Below are 26,730 nucleotides of genomic sequence, written 5' to 3'. Positions count from 1 at the left end.
TGATAAAAATGCTGCTATGGTGCTTGCTACACTACTCAAGTTTATTATGTAATCTATTGGGAATTATTTTGCTCTATAATTATTTCCTTATAATAGTCAGGTACCCAGTATTTCTGCAGAAAGTTTCTGTGGGTCCCATGGTAACCAAATGCAATCCCTTGAATCTTAAAAATAGCACATTGCTATTTAAATCACAGTATCTGGTCATGTTTCACTTTGGAATGTACCTATAAGATGCAAATGTCTGGCTAGTGTTTCCAAAAATATCTTTATACGTCTGATGAATCTGAATGAAAAAGACAACTTAGGTTTTAAAATAAAAGATAGCCTGAATCCATCCTGAGCCTGAAATGAGAAGGGAATCTGTCAGAAATAAGTGACAAAAGGTGTGGCACAGAGGTGTAGCTAGAATTGAGTGGATGGGTTCAAAGAACCTGGGGCTCCCAGTTCCTGGGGGACCCCCCAGCTCCTGAGGGGCCCCCAGCTTCACCCCTCCCTATTTTCTTCATTATCACCCTCACTCTGAGGGGCTGCCGGATAGAAGGGTGAACATAGGCCCCCTCTGCCCTAGTGATTTGATTCACTATCAAATCCCTGGTGTGGTGGAATTAAAACTATGCACAGAGTTACTTGGTCTTTTCCTCTACATTCTCATAGAAATGAGAAAATGGCAGACCATGAATCACAAGCAAAGACTGGCCATTAATTATATCATATTTTTGCTGCAATTGGGTACTGTTATGCACTGTAGCAGTGGGGTTGCATTAGCATATACCTACCAACAAAATGCATTCACTGACTTCCGCAACATTTTGATTGCAGACACTACAAGTTTAGGTCTGTTTAGCGAGATCATGAATGAGTAGAATTTTGAAAAGGAGAACTTTTTGAATGTTCTACGCAGACATGCTTCCATCCTCAAGGACTTTCAAGTGTCACCGAAAGAACAGAGACAGCGTAATGATGGGAATTAGATTAGATCAATAGGCCTGACAATAAATGAAAGCAACACAGACATTATTGAGCAGATTAGGGGAGATAAATTAAAGTGGACAGTATATTCTGCAGTGCCATGCTACATAAATGTTCAATGAAGAGAGTTTAGAGGGATAACTCTTAGGAAGTGTAAAGAAAAAGAAGTAGGTGTCAGTAAAATGTTGGTGTGAGATGGGAAGAGAAAACTCACTAAGTCTGGTGAATGTAGATAAGTGGTGAATGCACCAAAATATATGCATTGTTGGTGTTAGTTATACAAGTGCTTTCTTATATTTTAGTCACCTACCATTAATTGATAACTAGTGAGCAGCAACATGCCGAAAGGAAATATTAAAGTGACTATAGGATAACTTGCTGGGAAAATAAGAAGTCTAAACAGCATTTTTAGTGATTCTGGAAACCCTGGATATTTACCTAAAAATGATGCCCCATCCTAATAGCATGGTTTTCAGGGTAGCTAACTATAATCATAGGTAGCCATATTTAGGCTACCTATAATTATAATTATAATTTTGTAGCCTGAACCGAAAGGCCTTTGGAGACCCCCAATGCGCGCGCGCGCACACACACACACACACACACACACACACAGACAGTATTTTTAACACGTGGGTTCTTGAGGGCACAAACAGCAACTGAACTCACAAGATGGTAAGACTATAAAACAGGTATATTCATGCAAATAAGCATTACTGTAGCATAAACATTTCAACATGCAACTTAACATATTCTAAAGCACCTCGCACAGGTCACAATCACACTCAGCTACCTGGTGCAGTGTGGGCCAGCAGCAACCACACCACCCAGGACAGACTAAAGAGGATTTGGAGACTCCCAGGGGGTGAAGAGGCCCTGGACTTCAACCCCAGGGGTAAAAGCACCACTGGCCATACTGCTCCATTAGAAAAAGAAATGCCAAAAACCAATACAAGGTACTACCTTTATAATGACTATTTTATATATCACAAAGGAGTTGGCAAGCTTTCGAGTTCTCCCACACTTTTCTTCAGGCTGGATATTAAGCAATAAATAAATAAATAAAAACAGGGAGACAGATTTGGCAATGTTGGGAGAAGACTGCATTTTGAAATTGTCTTAAGATAGAGTGCAGCAGGGTTTTGTTGTTGTTTTTTTAACAGATTTCATTCAATTAGCCTTTGCTAGGTGTGAGATATATTTCAGTTTACACCAAGGGCTGCTGGGACAAAGAAACAAACATTGTTTTTCCCTACTTCATTAAAAATATAAAATCTAGCCATTACTGGAATCTGTCTCCAGCACTAATCAGAACACATAGGCCTCTTGCATAACAGAGAGCAGAAGTAAAGAGAAACATGGCAGTCTTTCTACTAGCAAAGATGGAGATTAATCTTAGGTGGTATACTAGGTAAAGAGTCAAAAGATTACGTAATGGCTGAACAGCAAGAAAGACCCCGCCCCCACTACACAACACACACACACACACTCACACACACAGACAATTTAATCCCATCTTCAAGTATGGAAGATAATCTTCCTCAGTTTTGAGACCTGCCTCTCTGGATGGCTAAAATAAGTGTTCTCCCAAATTTGGAATTCTCTAAAAATCATAGGAAGCCACTGTAGGATTGTTAAAAGTTTAAAAAACAAACACTAATAGCATGGGGGGGATCAGTATTTAGATATTATACAACAGCAAATAAAATGAAACAAAGCAAAACCAACAAAACAAACCAACTCAACTGACATTTGCGGATTTATATTTTCATTAGTTTTCTATATACCAATGTAACTTCCAGTTTATCTTTCAACATAGTTATACTGTATCATCTATATTTGCTCTTGTATAAATATTTTCTTCATATTTTACCATCATAATCCTTTGGTTTCATTACTCAAACAAATTCCCCAACTGTTATTTTTACATTTCAAGCCCCATTGATAAATCCAAGTTTACATTATTTTTTCCTATACCACAAAGAGGGTTTCCAGTCTTCTAAAAAAAACTTCTTACTGGCCATCTCTTACTGGCCAGACAAAAACTGGCCATCTCTTACTAATACAATAAATTTAGAAATTTATGTTTTCTTTCGGGATTTCTTCATTGATTAAGCCCATCAGAGAGGGTTCAAATCTCTTGTGACATACATTTGTTAATCTTTTCAAATTCCTCATAAATCATATCCTAAGGCCTCTTTACTTCTCTACAAAACTGCCACATATGATTAAAGGACCCCTTGCTTTCTCTACATCTCCAACACTTATTAGATACATTTTTGTAAATTAGATCCAATTTCTTATGTATTAAATGCCACCCATCAATTTTATCAAATTCTCTTTTACATTATATCACACTGTGAATTTGAAATCTTTCTTCCACTGCTTCTCCCAAACCTCTACATTAATATTATAACCTACTTTATTTTATTATAACCTACTTTATTTATAATATTTTGCCATTATTAATTTTACCACTTCCTCTCTTGTTTCTTCACATAATAACAAATTATACATTTCAATAATTTCCCCAACTATTGTTAAACTTCTTCTACTTTGATCTTATAGGATAAATACACATGCCAACACCAACATTTACAACATGTCAGAGTATTAGTTGCAAGTATCATTTAAAATAAATATAACATCTTTAATAATACTCCATTTCTTGATATAATTATTAATTCGATAATTTTTCTAACTTTAATTATCTTCTGAAATAATAGCTGGATCTGAATCAAAATATTTTTTGTATCTTCGCCAAATTTTTTCTAATTCCGAACAACCCCTCATAACAAATTTCTTAGATTTATCAAAAAAAGACATCCCTTCAGGCAATAGCTATTTAAAGGCTATATTTTTCTTCCTCAAAGCATCCGCCACACACTTATAATGCTTCCGTTTCTTTAAGATTCTTGATGGGATCTCTTTCAGAACCCTGATAACATGACCCCCAATGGTGAAAGTATTAGCAAAATGTGCACCCAAAATCCTCTCTTTAATAGATCTAGTGGTAAGCTGTACTAAGCAATCTCTGGGTAGATTATTCGCCGAAGCATAGTTGGAGTGGTGGTTAGAGTGCTGGACTAGGACCGGGAAGACCCGAGTTCAAATCCCGATTCAGCCATGAAACTAGCTGGGTGACGTCAGTTGAGTGGGCCCTCTCACCACCTACCTTACTTCCAAAGGAGTGTGCCTTGATCTTGGTGTGTATAGGTTTTGTTGCTGCCGTTAAGAACATTTATGTACCACTTTTCAACAAAAAAGTATTTATAAGGACTTAACAAAGGAATAAGAAATTGGCTGCCTGTCCCAAAGGGACTCACAATAGGTAAATGTGGGAAGAGGCAGTTCCTCAGGTATCCCCAGATAACCTCACTCAGTTGCAATTGGATGATAAATAGCATGGGAAACAAAATGGAACTCCATCATGTAAAAACCATGGGATGAGTAATAGTCGTCACTGGAATCAGTTCTCCAGAGAGCAGCAGAGTCTCCCCCAGTGGTGGCTGGTGCAGGAGCCACCAGGGGTGGGAAGCGGGAGGCATCTTTAACTCTAAATTGCTAGGTGCTTACCTCTTCTCCCCCCACACCTGAAAGCTGTTGTGAGCAACAGCGTGCGATCCAGCACCCACTGTGGTGGAGGATCGGCTCCTCCAGTCAGCTGGCCAAGGCCATTTGCGTGGCCAATACATGGACTCCACAAATGTGCGAAGGCCAACTGAGTGGTGGAACCAATCTTCCATTGTAGCGGGTGCTGGGTGGCGCGCCACTACTCACAACAGCTTTCAGGCACATAGTAATTTAGAGTTAAAGGTGCCTCCCACTGCACCCCCCACCCGGGTGGCACCTGTACCATCCACCGCTGGTCTCCACAATGTAGTAGCTCCAGCCCTCAACCCAGATAGCCGATCCAAAAGGATACCATCTAATGGACACTGAAGGTATCTAAAGCCACCAGGGACTTTTACACGCAACAAGCTTTACCACGAGTTTACTGGGAGGTTTTACAACAAACTTGAAGTTGTCCCAAAAAACTGACACAAATAGTGGATGCTTTTTACCCCGGATATAAATTGGGCTACACTCTAATACACAGTGAAAAACCCGAATTGTATGTGAACTGGTGTGAACTGGCAGGGACTTTGGGGTAAATCTGGCTCATATGTGAATGCACTCCTTCCATTCCTGAGGAGATGCAAGTTAAATGGCTTTAAAAGCCCCGTGTGAAAAACTTCCAGGAGTCCCAGGAGAATTAGCAGTTTCACACATACCTTCTCCCGGCATAGCTCATCCATTAGAGCTATCAAGACTGTTTCTGTGGTAAAACCACGCTGGAAACCAGATTGAAATGGATCTGGATAATCAGTCTTTTAATCAAGAATGTCTGGAACAGCCCAGCATCACCCCTCTTTCACACATATTTCCAGAGTCTTGTGGGATCCAGCCATATAGAAGTGCGCTCCCATACTGCTCTGGTATAGCCTTCGATATTTTATGGTCATAAAATACCATAATTTCTTTTTTGTCTTGTATACCTACAAGTACTTGTGCACATTTTTAAAACTCACCATCAAACTGAAATAAGGACTGTGGTACTACTTGCCAAATCAGTGATCTGGGTGTTTTCCCAGCTCCGAGATTTGCAATGGTTAAAGCATTGCAAAGTGCAAAGGAATAGTGAAACAGCTTCAAACCAAGAATAAAGGGTTTTTCAATGCTTTGTTGTAGGCTGGTGGCCATTCATATTTTCCATCCACTGCAATGTGTTTTCAAGGCAGGATGTGCCTATATTGTCCTTGAAATGCATTTATCTGCCCCTCCTTCTGCTCCATTTGGGCCAATGGAGTCACAGGGGCGGGGGAGGAAGGCATGATGAGTTTAAAAAAATTTTTCTTGGCTGCCTTGCGCAAATCCTCCAGCAGGGTGGAGTGCTGTTCCAAAACAAAAAACTCAGTTTTGTTTGCATAATTGCACCCTTGCACAAGTGATCATGGCAATGCTGGATAGGGGGGCATAGTAATAGGAGGGAGCAGATATTTGCTTTTTTAAACCGCCATTTGCACAGCTGGGGGGGGGGACTACGCTATATGAGGGAGGAGGGAGGGTGTGGTGCGTGAGGAGATCCTTTTCACTGAATTTTTCTTGGCTGAAGGGCTTTTTATGGGGGAGGCAAAGGGGGAAGAGGGGGGAAGAGAGAGGGGGGAGAGCCTGGTTTGCTGCAAATGCCAGAGCGAGCTAGGAGGCATCTCCGATGGGGAGCTTTTTTTATCGGAGAAGCTCAGCCAGCGTCTGAGTTGCTCCCATTTGCTCCTCGTGGCTGCCTTACAGGAACAAGCCTCTCTGCCTGCCTGCCTGCCTGCCTGCCTGCCTGGGAATGCAACCAGCTTGCGACTTAGCCAGCGTGGTGTGGTGGTTAGAGTGCTGGACTAGGACCGGGAAGACCTGAGTTCAAATCCCGATTCAGCCATGAAACTAGCTGGGTGACTCTGGGCTAACCTACTTCTCTCTCAGCCTAACCTACTTCACAGGGTTGTTGTGAAAGAGAAACTCAAGTATGTAGTACACCGCTCTGGGCTCCTTGGAGGAAGAGCGGGATATAAATGTAATAATAATAATAATAATAATAATAATTTTCCAGATGCCTGTTCGGTGGTATGGGGCAGCTTTGGGCCAGCTCGGAGAACATTCCTGTCATGGAGGGGACCGATTTCCATCCAGTTTCATCCCGTGAAGCTCTGACATGCTCCAGCCTCCCTCCCCAAGCCCAGGGGCTGAGCTGGTGGGGGCCCAAACGAAGCGCAGTGCTGCCCACCCCAAGACTGGCAGCCACAGAAGCCCCTCTCTTCTTGCCCTTCCAGCACTTGCGGTGGCCAGATGGGCACAGGCGGCCCCAAGGGCGCAGCACCCGCCCCTCTTCCTCTAGCTCTCTTGGGGTCTCTCTAGTCTTCCGCTGCCTCCAATGTGCGTGGCTGGGCTGAGGAATCCATGGCGACTGCAGCAACAGCAGCTGCTTCACTGCCCCAGTTTGTGAAGCTGCTTTTCTGCAATGAGGAACAGCTAGCTCATGGGGGGGGAGGGCTGCACCTCACCAACCCCAATCAGAAAGCACTCTGGTTAAGTAAAGAAAGCTCTGTGTGGCCTGGGAAGCCTGCAGTCAGTGGAGAGCTAGGGAAGAGGCTGGTGGTTGCCCCACTGGGACTGAGGACTACTGGAAGTTAGTGCAGCAGAGTTCCTCCCCCCCCCCATTTTATGAGCGACCTTTTAATTTCATCCTTCTCCCTTTTAATTTTGGAATAAAAATAACCATGCACACCATACCCTGCTACAATACATAAGCTCCATTGCAAGCCTCCCTACCACAGAAAAATACAACTACTTTCCTGCAGCACTATTACAATGGGCCATAACACATCAATAAAACCCAAATCAAGGCATCAGGAATATGGACAGCACCAGGTAACAGCACAATGACCACGATGTCGAAACATAGGAAATGTGGAGGGGCACTTAGTGAACATGTTGTGGAACTGTTGCAGCGTGTAATCTGGAAAACACCCTGGAGTAACAACAAAATCTTTGATTATCCAGTGCCTCTTTCTTTCACTTCTAACATATTTCACTCACATTTATACTTCCACAGTGAAAACACATCTAATGCTGAAGTGAGGTTAGGGGGAAAGAGATTAATCTGTGTAGCTGAACAGCCCCATTAAATCCTGCAAATCAGCCCCCCTCTTTCACATCACATCCATAATGTGATGTGTTAAATGTCTTGTTTTGAAGCAGGTAGTTAACAGATCTAAACAGACATGCATATGTGCACTTTCACCACCAAATTAATTACCGACACTCTAAGAGCACAGGCAATAAGGCAGTCAAAGGACTGTGCTAGGTATACATGGCTCCCATCCAAAAGAATAACACTGAGCCATGTAACTCGTAATTAATTCTATTGCAAATGTCAGGACACTTGCTTTGCATGTCTAAGCTGACCTACTAAAATTAGTTGTCTTTCAACAACTCCTTTTATCATTTGTTTTTCAGCAACAACGGCAACTTGACCTCTTGACTATAACCAACCCTGGTGAGTGAGCCACAAGGCTCCGCTCTTTTTCTGTTTTCTTAAAGAGATGGTTGTCTGAATGTGTCTCTTTCTCCCCTCCCTGACATGCAAAATGAAAAACACTGTTCCCCAGAAAATCTTTAACGTAACAACAACTGACAGCTATATTGTGCTGGTAAAGCCCCGGGCAGTTATCTGTTCACAGAGCTGCCTCTTCAGACCTTTACTCTGTGAATTTGAGTGCTGATATTTCTTTAAGTCTCCTGGGGTTACTGTTAGTGGTATGTCTGCAGGGTAGATACACTATAATTCACAATGTATGTTCAAGTATCACAGAAGCATTCATTTTAACTCTCTGCAGTGGTAAACTTAGATATTATTTACTAAAGAACAAGGGGAGTCTGTATTATCAATGTGTGCTGTTGGAGGAAGAGAGAGAGAGAGAGAGAATGAGAATATGCTGGTCAACTTAGAATATATTTGACTTTTAAAAAACAGTATTAAATAGAACAGTTCAGAAACTGTACTTTCTGAAGACTATTCTATGATGACTCTTACTTATTAGCTTCTTTGGAAATCTTGTTCCAGTCATAGTGCCTGCTCTGTTTTCTTGAGACAGGGGAAGATGGTCATGTTTCTAGTTTGGGGAGCATTTAGACCATATAAAGAAAGAGTTTGAGTTAGTGACATTTCAGGGGCAGGTCAGGATAAGCTAGAGTGGGTTGTTGGAGGAACGTCTGCTGCTATTTCTGTGTATGTGCGACTACTTTGTATGGAAATGTTGCAAGTTGAGAAACTGTGGCTTTCAAAATATGGCCAGGAATAAGCATCCTCTTCAGTGTCCTTTTGCAAAAGCATTCTGAACTGACTTAAGAAGAAGAAAAATCATGTGAGTAGAAAGGAAAAGTAAATAGTCCTGTTCCCACAACATATTGAGAGTGAAGACAATGGAGAGGCAGACAATGGATCATAAAAACCCTGTTGGGAACACTGGAAAGGCAGGGTTCTCAGTCCGAGTGTGAAAGTCCAGTCATAAGGAATAAGTCCAGTTGGATGTGTATTGACATTTAAATGAACATACGTCTTCTCATCTTTACTCATCCTGGATTTATTATGAGAATAGAGTTCCAGAACAATCATGCAAACACAACTACAGATTCAAGCACTGGACATACAATAAGTCTACCCTGCCAGTACTCTACACATAGAGCCAACTCTCCACTTGCCAAGCCAGGGGCAACACATGAATACAGAGGAACCTTGACTTGCCCTGTCTAGGGTGCTCCTGCTGCAATGAATGGGAAGCTTAAGGCAGAGGAGCAGGAAGCTGTGCTTGAACAAAGAGTGAAGGTGGAAGGGCTGAGCAAGCACTGGAAATGAAGGTCCTGTGGTGCTGCCTTCTATGCAGTCAGCCCATGATCCCTTGATTCTCCTACAACTGCCTTCTGCTCTGGAACTGCAAGAAGATGACTGAGGTCAAGCAGTGCTTGCTGCTACTCCTGTTGCCACCACTGCCACCATTGCAAGGCTTAGCAAATTTAAACCCTGTACCAGACCCACTCCCTGCCTGCCTGCCCATCTTCCTTCCTATTCATATCCTCTTCTCTCTCCCCTCACTTTGTTGCTTTTGGCTTTTGATGAGATCTTGCCTTCACCTGGACAGACTTCATTGGTGAGTTTGGGTTGGTTCCTGCTCTCCTTTTCTCCATTCCTTAGGAACATAGGAAGCTGCCTCATTTGGAGTCAGACCATTGGTCCAGCTAGCTCAGTATTGTCTACACTGAGTGGCAGTGGCTCTCCAAGATTTCAGGCTAGAGTCTCCCCCAGCCCTACATGGAGATACCAGTGAGTGAACCCAAGCACAGTGACTGGGAGGGAACAGAGAAGCAGACTAACCAATTACAGCACGCTTTGAGCAACTTGAGGAGGCATTGAAACAATGTGCAGCTAGGGATGTCAGTCACATAGTTTCTCTCCTCCCCCATCCGCAGTATTTTCCATATATGGCACATCACCAGATTCAAAGAGCAGCAAGTATGGGGGCATAAATAACTGAGAAAACCATGAAAAAAGTTATCCAATCATCCAATTCAGTTTGATACGTCTGATACAGAAAATATCATATGAAACGGTGCTGATATTAGCAGTTTTGCATTGGAAACAATATAAAGCAAAATGCTACCAATAGGTTTTGTATCAAATTGGATGCAATTATTGTTCTGATTTGAATTATTCATACATTTTCTTTGACACACAGCAGAACACTTCCCATCTGACCCTGCATTTGTGGGGGCTTGTATTCAGGTTCACTTTTAAAGTGAACACATGTACAGTCATTCACACACACACACACACACACAGCATAATCTCTGAATAGGGCTAATGTATATGTGCACTGACACCGAGAAAAAGTTATTTACTGAGAAAAAGGCTACTGATTTTTGTGACTTCGTTTGTGTCTCATATCATTGTAAGACACTTCTCTTCCAGGGCTGACTGCTACATTGGGGATTTGTTCATGATCTAGTTCTAGATTGTCCCAGCTAGTGTTCACTCTAAAGCATGTGCACGTGTGCACACACTTTTTAAAAAAATGTCTATTCAGTTAATTTTTAGATACGGCTCAGTTTGAATCAGGAAGGTCCTATTCTGAACATACATGCACACACACTGCCTTGATACTGCTGCTTAGAACAAAACCCATTCCGCACATAGATGGAAAAAATTAGAGAGAACACTGGTCTCAGAAAAAGCTTTGAAAGGATATGTGGAGGAAAAACAATTACGCTCCTTCAGCTGAATATATAAAATATTTTTCCTATACCCTGTGGTTTAAAAACACATTTTTCTTTATTTAAAAAAAAATCTCAATTTCATTAATTTCTGCCTCACAAATTGATAATTTTCAGGTGATTTAGTTCCCACTAGAACTATTTTAGTGCATTAAATTATAGGTATAGTTCTGTGTTGCTCCTAGAGTTAACTGGGATGATTTGTAAGATTTGCTGGATTTCTTATTTGATTAAGGATGCTTTTACTACATACCACTGTTAAAGATACTGCCACATAAAATTAGATGACATGCAGAAAAGCTTCAAGATGCAATTTGGAAAAAAATTACTTCAAAAAAATTCCACTCTTACAGCTCTGAAACCATTCCCATTACTGTCTTGAACATTCTGAACATTTCCTACTAATTGAAGCATGAAAATAATATGAACTCAAAGTCGTGAAGCTATAATGCACCTATTAGTACAAATGATACAGGATAATAAAATGTGACAGAAAGTTGTTCACCACTGAAACTCATGCTCCAACTATTCTTGATAGTTCATGCTAATTAATACTACATTGATTCTGATCAAAATACATGTCAAGGGATCCTGGCTGAGTTTTCAAACAACCTCACATAATTACTCTTCATGTTTGTTAGTGAAAGCTTCATAGGCTTTTCTATTTAAAAATGAATCTTGATATATCTTCCTAATAATGACTGTTCTTGCTAAAAAGAAAAGAAAAGAAAAGAAAGACTGCTCAGAACAGGGGTGCAGATAAATCAGTGGGTTAAGAGTGAAAAAGCACGTTAATCTGCTTTCAAGGTTTGAGGTAGTAATTTTGGAAATGTTATTTATTTGCATGGCTCATTGGCAACTGGTAGTTGAGAATGGTTATTAAGGCTAGTAAATACATGTTTTTATTAGTCAATAGACTGTCTTATTTTACATGAAAGTAGGTCCCACAAGTTCAAAAGGGACTTACCTGCAAGTGAGTGTAAGGATTCCTTACTGTAATAGGATTACAGTCTGAGTAACTAAGTAGTAAGTGCATCTTATCTTTTATATATTTTTTGTTTTTGTGACAGCATTCTGAATCATGTGAGCCATAAACCACTATCAGTGACTGAATCAGCTATGGTCTAATATTGCAACTGAGATGGTTAACCTGTTTTTGAATGGCACCAATTCAGACTGCAGGTGGGGACTCAATGTTGCCTCACAGGAAAAATAATAAAATCCTTGCACATAGAAACCCAGATATCAAGGGGAGGATTTGAGTCCTGGCTTCTCCATCATTTGAATCTCCACCTGTAGTCTGCAGGGGTACTATTCAAGATACAGGTTTATCAACACAGTGGCTCTTTGGTAAATTATGCCTATACCTCACACACTTTAAGACAAATAGGAGCAGTGGGTATCTGACTATGAATCTCTCCATTTGCAGTCAGCAGCAGGAGTGTACCAGGGTTGGAGTGGGCCTCTTCTTCTTCTGGCCTGATGTCTCTGCTAACTATCCCAACTAATTACAAATATATATATATTATATGAGTGTGCTACTTTTAATGCTTAGAACACACTAGAAACACTAGAGGTATTTATGCTGCTTAGCTAGATAGATGCTAAGATATCATGAACTAGATAGATGTAATTCAAACACTGTTGCCCTCTACAAGTTCAGCAGTTTGTAACATCTTTGCAAGATTAACCCATAGATAAATCACTATCGTGGTCCTGGAATCAATACTAGTCTTAAAAGTATTTAAGAGAGTTGGGATCTTTCAGCCTTAGTAGGATGACTAGAATGTGAGTTTTAGCTCTTAATTTTACAGACTTTAAAAAAAAAAAAACCTTATTCAAGAAAATAAAATAAAATTTATTGGTTCATGATCCAGCCAATGTTAAGCACTTTTACATATCAATTTCAACAGAAGTTAAAGTAACAATAAATGGATTCTGCATGTGCTTAATTTTGAAAAGCTCATGCTTTTTTGTTTCAGCAACGTGTGAGAAACATATTTTCCTAAATAATTTCCCGACTTTTAAGACATTATTTCTGAACACTAAAAAAACAGTATTTAATATTCCTGCCATAAAATAAAAATAATGGAGAGGATTGTCTCAGTGTGCTTTTACAGACTGAGGTAAAAACACATCCTGCTCCTACAGTTCAAACATAAAGCCTACATTAGTTACATCCCATAATGGCTCTACCACTGTTTAATCAGACATTAATATTCCTACAATAGCACAAAAGAAGCTGAAATCAAGACAGTCTCTGTATTAAGAATGCATTTTTGTGTGAATGCATACTTTGCATTCCAGGAGGAGGAGGGTGCTGGGGGAGAAAACTTTCCTTATAAAAAAATGTTCTATTTTTATAAGGTGGAAATAACTTTATTTAAGTTGGAAATATCTTTTAGAATTAGCACTATATAGTTTGATATTTACTAATGGTCTATAGTAAATATCAAACCATATATTGCTAATTCTAAAAGATATTTTCAACTTAAAACAGTAATATAATATATAATATAAGTATATACATCAAATAAATAAATAGAATAATATACAACACTAACACAACCAACCATTTTAAAAGCCACCCAGTGGCACAGTTCTAAATTCACTTTGCATCACGCTGTAATTACACTACATTTATGACACCATCAATAGGGAAATAGTCGCAACCTTCTCCTGAACTAGTCCTCAAGATCCCACTGCCCACTTTTTTTTGAACTCACATTAAATGAGTCACATGAAAGAACACATCATTCGATTGCTCTTTCATAGACATGTATATACTAGCCGAGCCCACACAGAGCATCTGTGCGCTCTTTGGGGCCCCACACTTTCTTTCCCCCCTCCTGGGCTTTGCCTCCACGGCCGGGCCGGGCCCACCACCTCTGGCCTCCACAGCCGGGCCACCACAGCGGCAACCAATCCTCCTGGGTGCGCCTCAGCCAATCAGGCGCTTCCGCCGCCCAGCCAGTCAGCTGGGCGCTGGGACTGGGCGCTGGGTGCTGGGACTCACATTCCAAGGCACACCCAGGAGAATTATATATAGAGATGCACTGTGCTTTAATTTTTTTAAAAAATCAATTTTTTAAATTGAAACACTTCAACTTATATTCATTCCAATTAATTCAAATCAACAGTTGAATACAAATCAATAAGGCATACTTATAATATCAGCCAACAAAACTATATTGATATTATAAGACCACTACTAGACGTAAAACTACTATTTTAAACATATCAAAGTACTCATAGCTTCCATCCTCATGAATAAGGTCAGAATTGCCTCGGTTACACTCTAAATAAAAGATATATTTTTTCCAGATGTGATAAAATTGTGATTCTTTTCTCTGGTTTTTCATTATCTTTAGATTATCTGAATTGTTTTCTAAAATTGCCCATGACCATACTTTATTGTCCTATCTCTCCACATTTAGGTTGTCTAGTAGTTGCCATTGCTGTGTCACAATTGCTTTAGCAGCCAGCATTAAGAAAGTATCTTCAGCTTGATTTTAATCAACGGTTTAATTTTCTCACATGTCCACCACACATGGTAATAAGTACCTATCTGTTTACAACCCCTCCAACATTTTATAGAAATTTTTTGAGAAAATTGAGCGAATACTGAAAGTATTAGATACCAGCGATGTAGTTTTTTCCAATGGAGTTCTTGAATGGAGGCTGAGAGAAAGCCCCCCGACTTCCATACTGAGAGCCAGTGCGTCTCCTGTATCTTTTTTACCTAAATCCATTTCCCGTGCATTCCTTAACCCTATTGGGGGGTCTCCGATCTTTATTTGTATTAACATTTTGTGTATCTTAGAGCTTATCCCTTTAGGTTGATCCAAATAACTAAGAATGAGCCCCTGGTGGCGCAGTGGTAAAACTGCCGCCCTGTAACCAGAAGGTTACAAGTTCGATCCTGACCAGGGGCTCAAGGTTGACTCAGCCTTCCATCCTTCTGAGGTCGGTAAAATGAGTACCCAGAATGTTGGGGGCAATATGCTAAATCATTGTAAACTGCTTAGAGAGCTCTGGCTATAGAGCGGTATATAAATGTAAGTGCTAGTGCTAGTGCTATTGCTAAGTATTAATTTCTCAAACTTTGTAAGTAGTCGAGTGACAAAGTTCTCAACACTAGTATCTAACTGTATGTATCTAATTTGAAACCAAACTAGCCAGGGAAACTGAGAGCCTGTTTCTTGTTCAGTCTCTGCCTTCTTGAGCAACCTTTTGTTTCTGTAAAAAATATCCTATTCTATAAAAATTCTTTTCTTTCAACTTCCTCAAAAATGCCAATCCATATTTATCTGCCCCAGTAAGTTAATGAAAGTGTTAGAGGAGAGGTGTCTCCTATCAATATTGTAATTTTTCCTCTCCATATCTGGATCATATTCCTAGCAAATATATATTATTAATTTTCTTGGCCTCCTTGAATTTGTTTGGATGAAAGATTATTTGTCTCAAGACACCTTCTGGCTCTTGTGTGTCTTCTATTTGTATCCACTGTTTTGATATGTCCTCTGTTATAAATGCTACCATATGACTTAATTGGGCAGCTTTAAATAGTACAGTTAAGTAAATACTTAATAGTACAGTTTTAAATTCAGAAGTCCCCATCCAGCTTGTTTTTGAGTTCTATAAATTATTTTTCTATTTAATCTCAATTTTTTGGTATTAAAACAAAATCCTCTTGATTTTATTTTGCCATAACCTAAATATTTTATCAGAGATTTCCACAAGAAGAGCTTGAAATAAAAAATTAAGTTTGGAGAGAACTTTCATTTTATTACTGCTATTCTTCCCAATATGTTAAGATTTAGTCTTTTCCAGTGGTTCATATCCTTATTCAAACTGGCTTAAAGTTACTATTAAATGGTTTGTTAATATTTTTAGTTATATTAATGCCTATATTGATTTGAATCAATGTATATGTTATTGGGATCCCCAGATCCCTAGAAACTTCCCACTGTGCTTTCATGAGCTATAGATTGATTTGAATATGTACCAGTTTATTATAAATGTGATGTATTGATTTGAATATATATTGACAGTAATGCACAAGAACACAGATTAACCACCTTTCTATACCCATATTTTCAATGGCTTAAAGTGAGATAAGTTACTGTTTTTGTCCACATCCTTTCAATGAATACTTAACGGATTGTGGAGTCTAATGTGCAGAGCACCACTAGCTCTTATTTAAAAGCAGGGTTATGTACAGCATTGAAAAGATGCAGCCAAAAAATATACATATAAGTCCCTACCAAGAATGCGGGGCAGGAGGACACGGGGCAGTTCTACTCCGTCCCCACAACCCACTCCCCCTTCCTGAAGTGAGTGTCAGTCCAGGCAGGCAGGCATGGCTCCCTGGCTAGAAAGCAAAGCCAGCCTGCCACGGAAAAGGCTGGAAGAATGGCCGCACCACGCTGCCTCCCACCTATTAATTTATTATTTCTCTATGTAAACCGCCCTGAGCCATTTTTGGATGGGTGGTCTAGAAATCTAATTAATAATAATTAAAATAAATTAATAATAATATTACCCCAGACCGAACACCTCCCAACTATTGGGGGGGGGGGGTCAGGGACTTTAAAAAAAATTAAAATAAATTGTTTTACTTACCTCTTCGAAGGAGTTGTTGGAGGATGTGTGTGCAGAGGTTCCCCCTTCCCCCACCGGCCTCCCTTGCAGCCCAAACTGGCCCATTTGGCCAGCTCTTCAACCCGTTCAAGCCTTCCCCCTCTGGCATGGCAGCCATTTTGGAAGCCGCCACACCTGTGCAATTGGCCTCTGCATGGCCTGGGTCACTCAGAGGCCAATAGCAGGCGCGGCAGCCTCCAAAATGGCTGCCACGCCGGAGAGGAAGGCCAGAATGGGCCAAAGAGCCGGCTGAATGGGCCGATTTGGGCTCCAAGAGAGGCCGGTGGGGGGAGGGGGAACCTCAGTGGATCCCCTGCCTCCAACAATTCCCCTGAAGGGGGTAGGTTTTTTAAAAAATATCTATCTATCTATCTATCTATCTATCTATCTATCTATCTATCTATAGGAATGTTCACGAACACCCCTCCCAGACCAGATGGGGGGGGCGGTTCGAGGGGGTGCCGACTGAACTGGCCCAGTCTGATTCGAGTCCGGTCCGGATTCAAACTGAACTGGGCCAGCCGGATCCGTGCACACCCCTATGGTGCATTTCTGTCAGAGTTGGAGATTCTGAGGCACGGGCCTATTTTTTATGGAAATGTTCAATAAAATGTTTAAACATATACATACTCTCTCATATGGATAATCACCTGAAAAACATTAATGCCAACTTTGAACTTGCCAGGCTTGCCTAATATTGTTTTGCCATCCATTCATTGTTACTAATGCATTTTATGAAACAATGCCCGATATCTGCACTAGCATTGCATGCAAGCAGCAGTGGAAATTCCAGACTACTGCTGCACTCATGGTTGAGCAGAGGAAGGGGCAATTTTCTTCAGTCTCCCCTTTGCTCTGTAGCCCATTGTGCATCACCAAAATATGTCCCTGAAGATTGTGTAACCCTCTAGGACATATTTTGGTGATACATGGTTGGCTTCAGAGGGAAGGGGGGATTGGCAAAAAATGCTTCTACCCTTACTTAAGTGACAGTGCAACAGTAATCTGGAACTCACACTGCTGCACATTTGCAGTGTTAGTCTGGATGTTGGCCAATGCATTTTGGAAATGAAAAATATTCCACAGAAAAATAAAGTATAGGATTCATCCCACATCTCTGGTACCATGAGGAGCTGCTGAGTCCATGTGTCACTTTCCCAGCTGCGGAGCTTAAGTTACATGACATATTTACCTATGACAGCAGCATACTCTGTGTAGCATGAACAGGAAGACTGACAGAAGCCACCTATTTCTGGATCACCTGCTGCAGTCAGTCGCTTCTGTTTCCCCTGCACTCCCCCCACCCCCATTATTCTTGTTTTCACTGGGAAGCAGGTGGGCAGACAATCTTGAGCCTTGGAGGTCTTGAATTGGAAGCATTTCTTCCTCATAGAGGATTGGGACTGAAAGACCAAGGAAAGGTATGGGTGTATGGAGGCTGAGGTATAAGCAAACCCAATATGTAAGAATGTGTTTACTGTTTATATGGTGCAGAAGTTGAGGCAGTAGTCTGAACTCACAGTTCCCATGGATTTTGGTGCCTAATAGAATGTATTAGCACCTTAACTGTTTCAAACTGAAGGGTGTTTCCTCCCCTCAAATAATTCTGCAGAGTGTCTTCCACACTGCCCTACTGAACACAAAGGAGTTTATATTCTATCCTTTCCCCTCAGTACCTCTTGTTTTGTGAATAGGTCAGGGCAGGGTTTCTTAACCTTTAGCCCCCAGATGTTGTTGGACTACAACTCCCATCATCTCCAGACATGGCCTTTGTGGCTGAGGATGATGGGAGTTGTAGTCTGACAACATCGGGGGGGGGGGGCAAGGTTAAGAAGCCCTGAGTAGGGCCTTTCTCTTTTTACCCACTTCTAGACTGTCTACTACTATTCCTGGATGATACTGTAAAAATAGAAATTATATAGCAGAGCAGTTTGCGATACAATAACATTGGACTTTTGCTTGCTTAACATTTGGCTTTTGGCAAGCCTTCCCCTCTGTATAGAAAACCTGCATTGTGTGGAGTTGGGCCTGTAGGGAAGTGGTTTCTCATCAAGTTAAATAATAACCATAGAGAAGGCATTTGAAAAGCTATGCCATTGCTTTTGAAAGAAAAACTAAAGCTTTCTGCAACACCTTATTATTATTCTGGGTCACTATGATGTTTCCATGCACTTTGGCATGTCCCTTTAATTGGATCCTTGCCTATGAAGGTCCAGCATAGTTGCATTGAAAGCTGACATTTCCAACTAACTGACCTTTTCAGACCCAGTGATACTTCTATAATGATTATCCTCTTGCATTGTTTGGACACAATACCACATACTTCACAGCACATAAAGAATATGGTCTTTGAAAACTATTCAAAATTCCCGATCTCAAGTTAGCAAAATGAGAAAATTGGGTACAAACATTCATCAGAAGTGTTATTGTGCAGGTATCGATTTGAATGGCCTTTCATTTCTCTGGGAAAAAGTGTTGTAGTATGGAGTTCTAAATTAACTTTTGTTCTGTTATTCTCCCAGTAACTATAAAAAGGTCAAATTCATTCATAAGCCTGAATAGATTTGCTGGATATAAGCAATAAGATAGCAATCAACCTTCAAATAACCTTTAAAGAGACAGTATTCTCCTCTATGAACAATAATTGATCTACTCATTAAGCAGGAGGTAATTCTTTCAGGCTCACCTAAGCAAAAAATGTATAGGAGGAGAGTAAAAGGATACTGTCTAGAACAACAAGGAAATGAAGTTTAATATGTTTTATTTTTGCACATTTGAGAGACATCTAGGACCTGCTTAGACACGATTAGAAAGCAGTATTCCAAGGTAACTGAGATCATGTGTTTAAATAAACATGGAATTTCCTGATATGATTACAGGTGGACCTCGTTATCCACAGGGGTTCTGTTTGGCTGAAACGATGGATAACGAAACCGCAGTTAACGAAACATTGAATACATGGAAATTTGAGGGTTAGGTTCCTGGAAGGCAAAAAAAATGCTTAAAAGGGCAGTGAAATAATGTAAGTGAAATAATGTACCATGCCATGCTCTCCAGGTCTCCAGCTGCCTAGCAATGCCCCCTGAAACCCCAATTCAGTTGATTATCTGCAAAAATAAATAAATAAATAAATAAATCACAAAAGTTGTGCCATTTAGCAAAATGGTCAGCAGAAATGACCTATGAGAGAGATCCGAGTTCAAATCCCCATTCAGCCATGAGACTAGCTGGGTGACTCTGGATCAGTCACTTCTCTCTCAGTCTAACCTACTTCACAGGATTGTTGTGAAAGAGAAACTTAAGTATGTAGTACACTCTGGGCTCCTTGAAGGAAAAGCGGGATATAAATGTAGTAGTAGTAGTAGTAGTAGAGTAGTAATAATAATAATAATTTCCAGCTACCCTGAAATGACAGATATGTGAAATTTAACCATTTTCCCAACCATATACACAAAGGTTGGGCCTCCATTGCCCGACCGCAGATATGTGAAACCGCAGGTGTCGGGGCCATGTGTAATAAGCTCCATCTGTATTACTTACATTCAACAGTGGTGTGGAAGGCAAACAAAGGAGTGTTTAAGTGCAACACTCATTCCCAAGATACATAAATTCAGGGGAAGGCATATTATAATAGGCTACAAGACTACAAAAGAACAAGATTGTTATGGAACTAAGGCTTGATTCACAGCTTGCCTTTTAATGGGAGAGCCCAAGGTTGGTTGGCAATCCTCAGCCCTATTCATATGTTATGTTCAACACATGTATAATCAATGTATAATGTTCACACCTACTTTATACAGTTATTTATACATTATGTTCATGTAAGGTTGCACCTCCTGTGTAGAGGGTTCCAGATGGCCTCAGAATTATGGCCACCAGGAGAGCGCTATTCCACTGTCCAGCAATTTGTTCCTTTCACAGAATTGAGTTATTTCTCCTGGCAGCTCTCCTCCTCAACTGGCCCCTCAACACTAGTTAGCTCTGGTTTATATAAGCCTTGGCAGGTGGGGCAAGCCTCATGAGGCTGAGATCCTGCATGAGTTGCACCTGATCCTGTGACGAACTCATCATCTTCAAGCAACAACACTCTGCTATCCCGTAGGGAACAGGCAGATGCTCCTTGGCCGAGGCAAGCAGCCACCTCCAGGGCTGCATGGCCGGGAGGGACCAACACTGGCCATGCTGGGAGGGTAGGTTCCCGAGTACCGTCCCAATGTCATGTGGCAGCCATCCAGATGGCCTCAGAATTATGGCCACCAGGAGAGCGCTATTCCACTGTCCAGCAATCTGTTCCTTTCACAGAACTGAGCTATTTCTCCTGGCAGCTCTCCTCTTCAACTGGCCCCTCAACACTGGTCAGCTATTCCCCATCGGGGAATCCCTGACAGTTCAATGCATGTGCAGTGGTACACTTTCTATTTATACCCTGCATTTGAGGGGTCTGTACTTAGGTTCACTTTTTAAATTAATGCTTGTATAGTCATTCACACAAAAACATGTACATGTGTACAAACACCTGTATGCACATATGATATAATGGCTGAATAGTGCTCTTTTCTGTTTAAATTCTGATGGTGGGAGATGGCTGCCTTCTACTTTCAATTAGTGGGGAAAGGAGAGACTGTGGGGTCTCTCCTGTTTATACTTCCTGTTGCTCCATTCCACATCTCTTGCCTTTTGGTAAGGGGGAGTAGCCATGATAGCCAATCTGAGCAGTGGCAGGAGGCCCAGTGAGGATGTGGCAACAGCAGCAGCAGCAGCAGAGTATCTGGAACATAGGAAACTGCCATATACTGAGTCAGACCATTGGTCTATCTCGCTCAGTATTGTCTTCACAGACTGGCAGCATCTTCTCCAAGGTTGCAGGCAGGAATCTCTCTCAACCCTATCTTGGAGAAGCCAGGGAGGGAACTTGAAACCTTCATGCTTTTCCCAGAGCGGCTTCATTCCCTGAGGGGAATATCTTGCAGTGCTTACACTTCTAGTCTCCCATTCATATGCAAGCAGGGCAGACCCTGCTTAGCTATGGGGACAAGTCATACTTGCTACCACAAGACCAGCTCTTCTCTTCATCTGGAAAACCATCTGGGATGGGTCTTTGCTGAGAGGAGACTATGCCATTCTGACCTTGCTGCAGCGGACCTTACGCCTCCCAGTACCTCACAAATCCACCACCTGAGGTGACCATCTCACTTTATCTCATGGAGGAACCACCGCTGGCTGTTGTCAACACATTCTCCCTCTGCAGCTACTGAAAACTAAATACATGGTCACCTCAGGTGGTGGTTTGACTGCTGGTAGCTTCCTCTGGCATCAGTGAGCCCCTTTAGAAGCCTGCTGCAGGGACCAAACCAGGAGTCTCTGCAGCAGTCTTTTAAAGTGGGTGCAGGGTAATGGGTAAGGAAGCGGGGGGGGGGGAGGAGAAGCTAGTCCCTGTTGTGATCTGAACACTAGGAAGAAAGGAAACATCAGGGCCCAGAACTGTTGATGAGAGAGAAAGGAAAGGCTCTGGAGGAAAAGAAGAAACTGCTCTCCAGTGCACTTGCATGCCAGGGAGAAGAGAAATGTCAGGGTTGAGAGGAGTAAAGGAGAAGTGGGTGAGGAGATGGAGAAACTGCTATCCAGTATGCTAGCCCCTTTGGGGAGAAGAGAAACCTTGGGGTTGAGGGAAGGAGAGAATGGAACAGTGAAGTAGAAAAGAAGGAGAACCTGCTCCCCAGAGGCATAATTATAATAGGGCAAGGGGAGACAGTTGTCTGGGGGCCCACTGCCTTGGGGGGGGGGGCTTGAGGCAAGTCACATGACTGATTCCCCCAGCGGCACACCTGCCTGGGCTTCCTTCAGTTGTATTCATCGTCCGAAACTGAGGTGAGTGTTAAGACCTGGAGCTACCAGAACAGCATGTCTTTCTCTAGTACCATTAAGTGACTTGAATCATCCACAATTTACAAAACCTTTTAAAAAATAATTTAGGATGATGCTTTATTGTGGCACATAGGATATATATATCCTATATAAAATATATATATAATTTTAAAATATATATATAATTTTACTATGCTTTTTGTTACCACTATTCAGCCTCATTTAAGATGTCTTTACTTCATGAGCTGAGCTTCAGTGACGGGGGGGTGTGCATTTTAAAAGCTTGTCTCTGGGCCCAGTCCAACCCTGCTACGCCCCTGCTGCTCCCCAATGTGTTTTGCATGCTGGGGACAAAAGAAATGGGGCGGGGAGAAGGGAAAGACTAATGTAAAAGCTTTAGTTTCCACATATGAATTTTGCAGGAAATGTTAAAACGTATACACTGTGTTGTCAACCCCTTCTTCTTTTTTATATAATCAATGCTTTCCCATACAAACAAGAATAACATTTTAAAATGATTCATTTAAGTGGGGAAGGGGGGAATAAAACCTTTGAGGTACCAAGAGATATAAATGTTGTTTTTCCACATTTTATGATTCCCAGATGCCTCCTCTAATTGCCTATCTAACCCCAAGTTTATTAAGTTATTTTCCAGAGTCAAACTCATTTGTATACATGCCATAATATAAAGTGAATTTTAAAAATAAGACCTCTGGATTAGCATTCAAGAACGATAAACAAATTCATTTAAAATATATTTGCATGCAATATACATGTTACAAAATGTACCAATATGTGGCTTGCAAATACAGGTCTTACATCTGTTTGACATGATGGAAGAGCATGGAAGGAATGTTGCAGCTCTATAAAAGCATAAAATAAAATGATGGATCCTAAAATTCATAAGATAAGATAAGAATGTAGGGAATCTATAACTACTAGCTGCATCATACATAGCTCTTAAAACTGTGATTTTTGTAGAAGTTGTGCATATCTCTATCCCAGTAAGTAACCCCAGAATTGCAATTCATTTCTAATTTATTTTCCAGGATTGCTTTGCCTCACACAGCGTTTAAGATGGGGCCTTACTTTCTCCTTAAAATCTCCTTTCCCCTTTATTTGAATAGATAGAATGGTTATTTTTGTCTGAAACATCTCCAGAAATTATACATAATAATTTGTTTTTCTTTACTCTTTTGAAAAAGAAAATTAAAAATGCATATTGTTAAAGATGTTTTTAGACAGTGGCCTAGTGCAGTGCGTAACTACAAGCCATAGTTTGTCTTTATACGTCTGAGCCATAGTAAACCTCAGACTCACATGCTCCTCCCTCTTCTTCCCCCTTCTTAATGCTCAAGGGAGGAAATTAGATGCTTCATATTAGAGTCTGCATCCAGTTGCAGTTTGCCGTTTGATATCGCAGCTTGTGAACAAATGATAGTTTACACAAGTCACAGTTTGCTGCTTTTGGACAAGATTGAAAACTGCAGTTTGTTGAAAACTGCAAATGAAAGCTAATAATTTATCTTGTGTTGAAAGCCACGAATCAAAGTTTCTCCCCTGATACATGAAGAAAGGAGGAAGAGGAGAGGGAGTGTGCAAGCCTGAGGCTCAGCCATGGTGTGTTGTTACATTTGAACCAGGCCATATTGTTAAAAAACAACACCCCTGCTAACTTGGCAAAGAGGCACCTTTTCATGTGGTGATTCTCTTTATTTAGCAGGGGGAGAGTATCTGGCCCTATCCACCCACAGCACAGTACCTCCAGTGACTGTTGCTGGTGTCTATCTTATGTTTCTTTTTAGATTGTGAGCCCTTTGGGGACAGGGATCCATCTTATTTATTTATTATTTCTGTGTGTAAACCGCCCTGAACCATTTTTGGAAGGGCGGTATAGAAATCAATCAATCAATCAATTATTCAATTAAAAAAAGAGTGGGTCGGCCTAACATACCACACAGCCCATAGTCAGTCTAAGTAAGATGCACACATGCCACAGTATTCTACATCTGTGCTTACTAAGCGTGGCATCATTACTGTTCTGAACCTGCATTGATAACACTGTGCTTAGTAGGCATAGAGGCTCCCTACTGCCACAGCCAGCACCCATGTGCTTTTGAGTAGAATGCTGCAGTGTGTGTGCATCCCACTTGGAATGACACTGGACTGCATGCATGTAAGCTAATACGATTTTGTGATTTGGAAGAATTGCTTAAATTGTGCATTATTTGCAAGAGCACAGATTATGAACATAATTTGAGCAATACTCAAGATTTTACTATTGCTTGTGTGTAGTCAAGCAGCTTAGAAATCCCAATTCAGAATTCACTAATGACAGTGGTTCAGTTCAGAATACTCTGCTAGCCTACACACAATTAGAAATGGGACACCCGGAGAGCCCACCAATTGTGAAGTCTTCTGCAGACATCTCGACACTCTCCCAGCACATCCCTATGTTGTGTGTAGAGCAGGAGCGGGGTTATTCATCTGAATAGCTACTGTACATGGCACTCTCAGTGCATCCACTTTCTAACAGTGTGGGCTGGTAAGGTGTCATCCAAATCAGCCTGGTGAAGATTCACATACAGATTTAATAGGCTCATAGAATTTATTTGTTTTGCAAGCAATTTGCAAAGTGCAGACTTTGCATAATTGAAAACTAATTAATTCCTCTCACCCCCCAAATATGGCTCTTGTTCATTCAGGTCTGGTGACATATGTACAATTACACATATTTCTTAAATGTTCTCATTAACCAGTTGGTTTGCTCAGATGACATTAGTGAGTTGCCAGGCTCTGAGCAGATTACCAAACCAAAAGGCTACGGATGGTGCAGAGTTACTTCATGGATAGAAGGTGAGTAATGGAACTCATTTTCCATTGGTGATTACCTGTTGTCAGCACTAAAGAATTAACTCCATGGGTTCATTTAACAGAAATTTGGGGAACCTCTGCTTTTATATGTCATTTTCTCCCTCTTAAACATTCACTGGGCCTGTTTATTTAAGACAACCTCTTGATGCTCTATAGCTGTTGTTAGACTATAACTCCCAACACCCCCAGTTACAATGGGTAATAGCCAGAGTTTACGGGCATTGCAATCCAACAACAGCTGTTTGGACTCAGGTTGGCAAGCCCTGATTTAAGCATTGTCAGTGGAACTGTTCCGGAGTGCTGGCTAACATTCAAATCGGGATTTTGGGCTAATGTGGGGAATCATCGTGACTATAGGGAACTATAGGGTTCATTACAGAATAAATTTGTGCATAGTTTTGCTCTGGAAAATGAGGAGGAGATGGGAATGTAGTACAATCAGATGTATTTAGGGATTATTGGGGTACAGGAAGAGAAAATATTGATTAGGCAAGGTGAGGAGGCAATAAGATATTTAAAAGATATTTAACAATAAGATATTTAAGGTCCGAATTGTCAATTGAATCAGCTTAAGGCTTTACTTAAAAAAGGACCAAGATTTAAGTGGAGAGAGGGGGAGCAAGGAGATTTAAAGGCATAGGCAGTTATATTACCAATCCTGATCAAGTTATTACTAATCCTGATCAAGTTAGTATTACCAAACCTGATCCAATAGTTTGTTGGATACACTTGCAGGTTGGGGTACGCAGATAGACTTCCTTGCAGGGAGAAAACAGCAGAAAAGCGGGAAGAAGAAAGGATGAAGGGCAGAGTACTACAACCTGAACCCTTGAGAACCAGCAAGGCAAATATCCAGGTGGAGTCTGATTCTAGTTCTGGTCCCAATTCTGATCTTGAGGCCATGTGGCTAGGCCAGAGGTTAGAAACATATCCTGAGGCAATGCATAAGTCAAGCTCCCTGACTGCAGGGGCTGAAACTCCCATGTAACAAATAAGTTCATGTTTACGTGAACCATTCAAGTGGGTGTGCTCTTTATGGAACAAAAGCTGGAATGGCTGGTGAAAAGGTTTGTGTATGGTATTGAATGGGTGAACTCAAAAGCCTCATCGGAGACCAGGGCACCTTTTCCTGAATGTGATAGGTTTCTTTTTCTGTTAATGATCCTGCCTTTGGGTCCGCACAACCTCATTAACATTACAATAGAAGACTGGGGGCAGTGGCACACCCAGGTCATTTGGGAGCCTGGACCTGAAGGGCTTCACGAGGGGGGGGATGAGGAGAAAGTCCCCCCCTTTGCAGTGTAACCCCCCCTGAATGGCAGCAGCACTAGCTGTGGGGAGGGAGGGTAAGGAGGGAAGAGTTCCCCTTTACCAATATATTTACCCAGGGGGAGGGTGGGATGGGGCATGACAGTGGTGGTTGCAGGGACAGTGGGAGGGTGAGGAGGGGAGAGTTCCCTCTGTTACCGTCCATGATTGGAGGCAGCAACATCTTTCCAGATCCAGTTTCTCATCCCA

At 41.2% G+C, this 26,730-nt stretch overlaps 1 protein-coding gene across 2 annotated transcripts in view; it reads left to right on the top strand.

The window, feature by feature from the left end:
- Positions 1-26,730, top strand: part of AGBL4 (AGBL carboxypeptidase 4) — a 1,553,201-nt gene that overhangs the window by 814,718 nt on the left and 711,753 nt on the right. For both annotated transcript variants that reach the window (XM_053245332.1, XM_053245331.1), the window contains exon 6: positions 8,020-8,059. In XM_053245332.1, the coding sequence (XP_053101307.1) occupies positions 8,020-8,059 (40 nt within the window). The remainder of the gene's footprint in view (positions 1-8,019; positions 8,060-26,730) is intronic.

The sequence above is a fragment of the Hemicordylus capensis genome, chromosome 4, assembly GCF_027244095.1.
Source record: "Hemicordylus capensis ecotype Gifberg chromosome 4, rHemCap1.1.pri, whole genome shotgun sequence".
Taxonomy (NCBI): domain Eukaryota; kingdom Metazoa; phylum Chordata; class Lepidosauria; order Squamata; family Cordylidae; genus Hemicordylus; species Hemicordylus capensis.
This window is presented reverse-complemented; position numbering and strand designations above follow the sequence as displayed.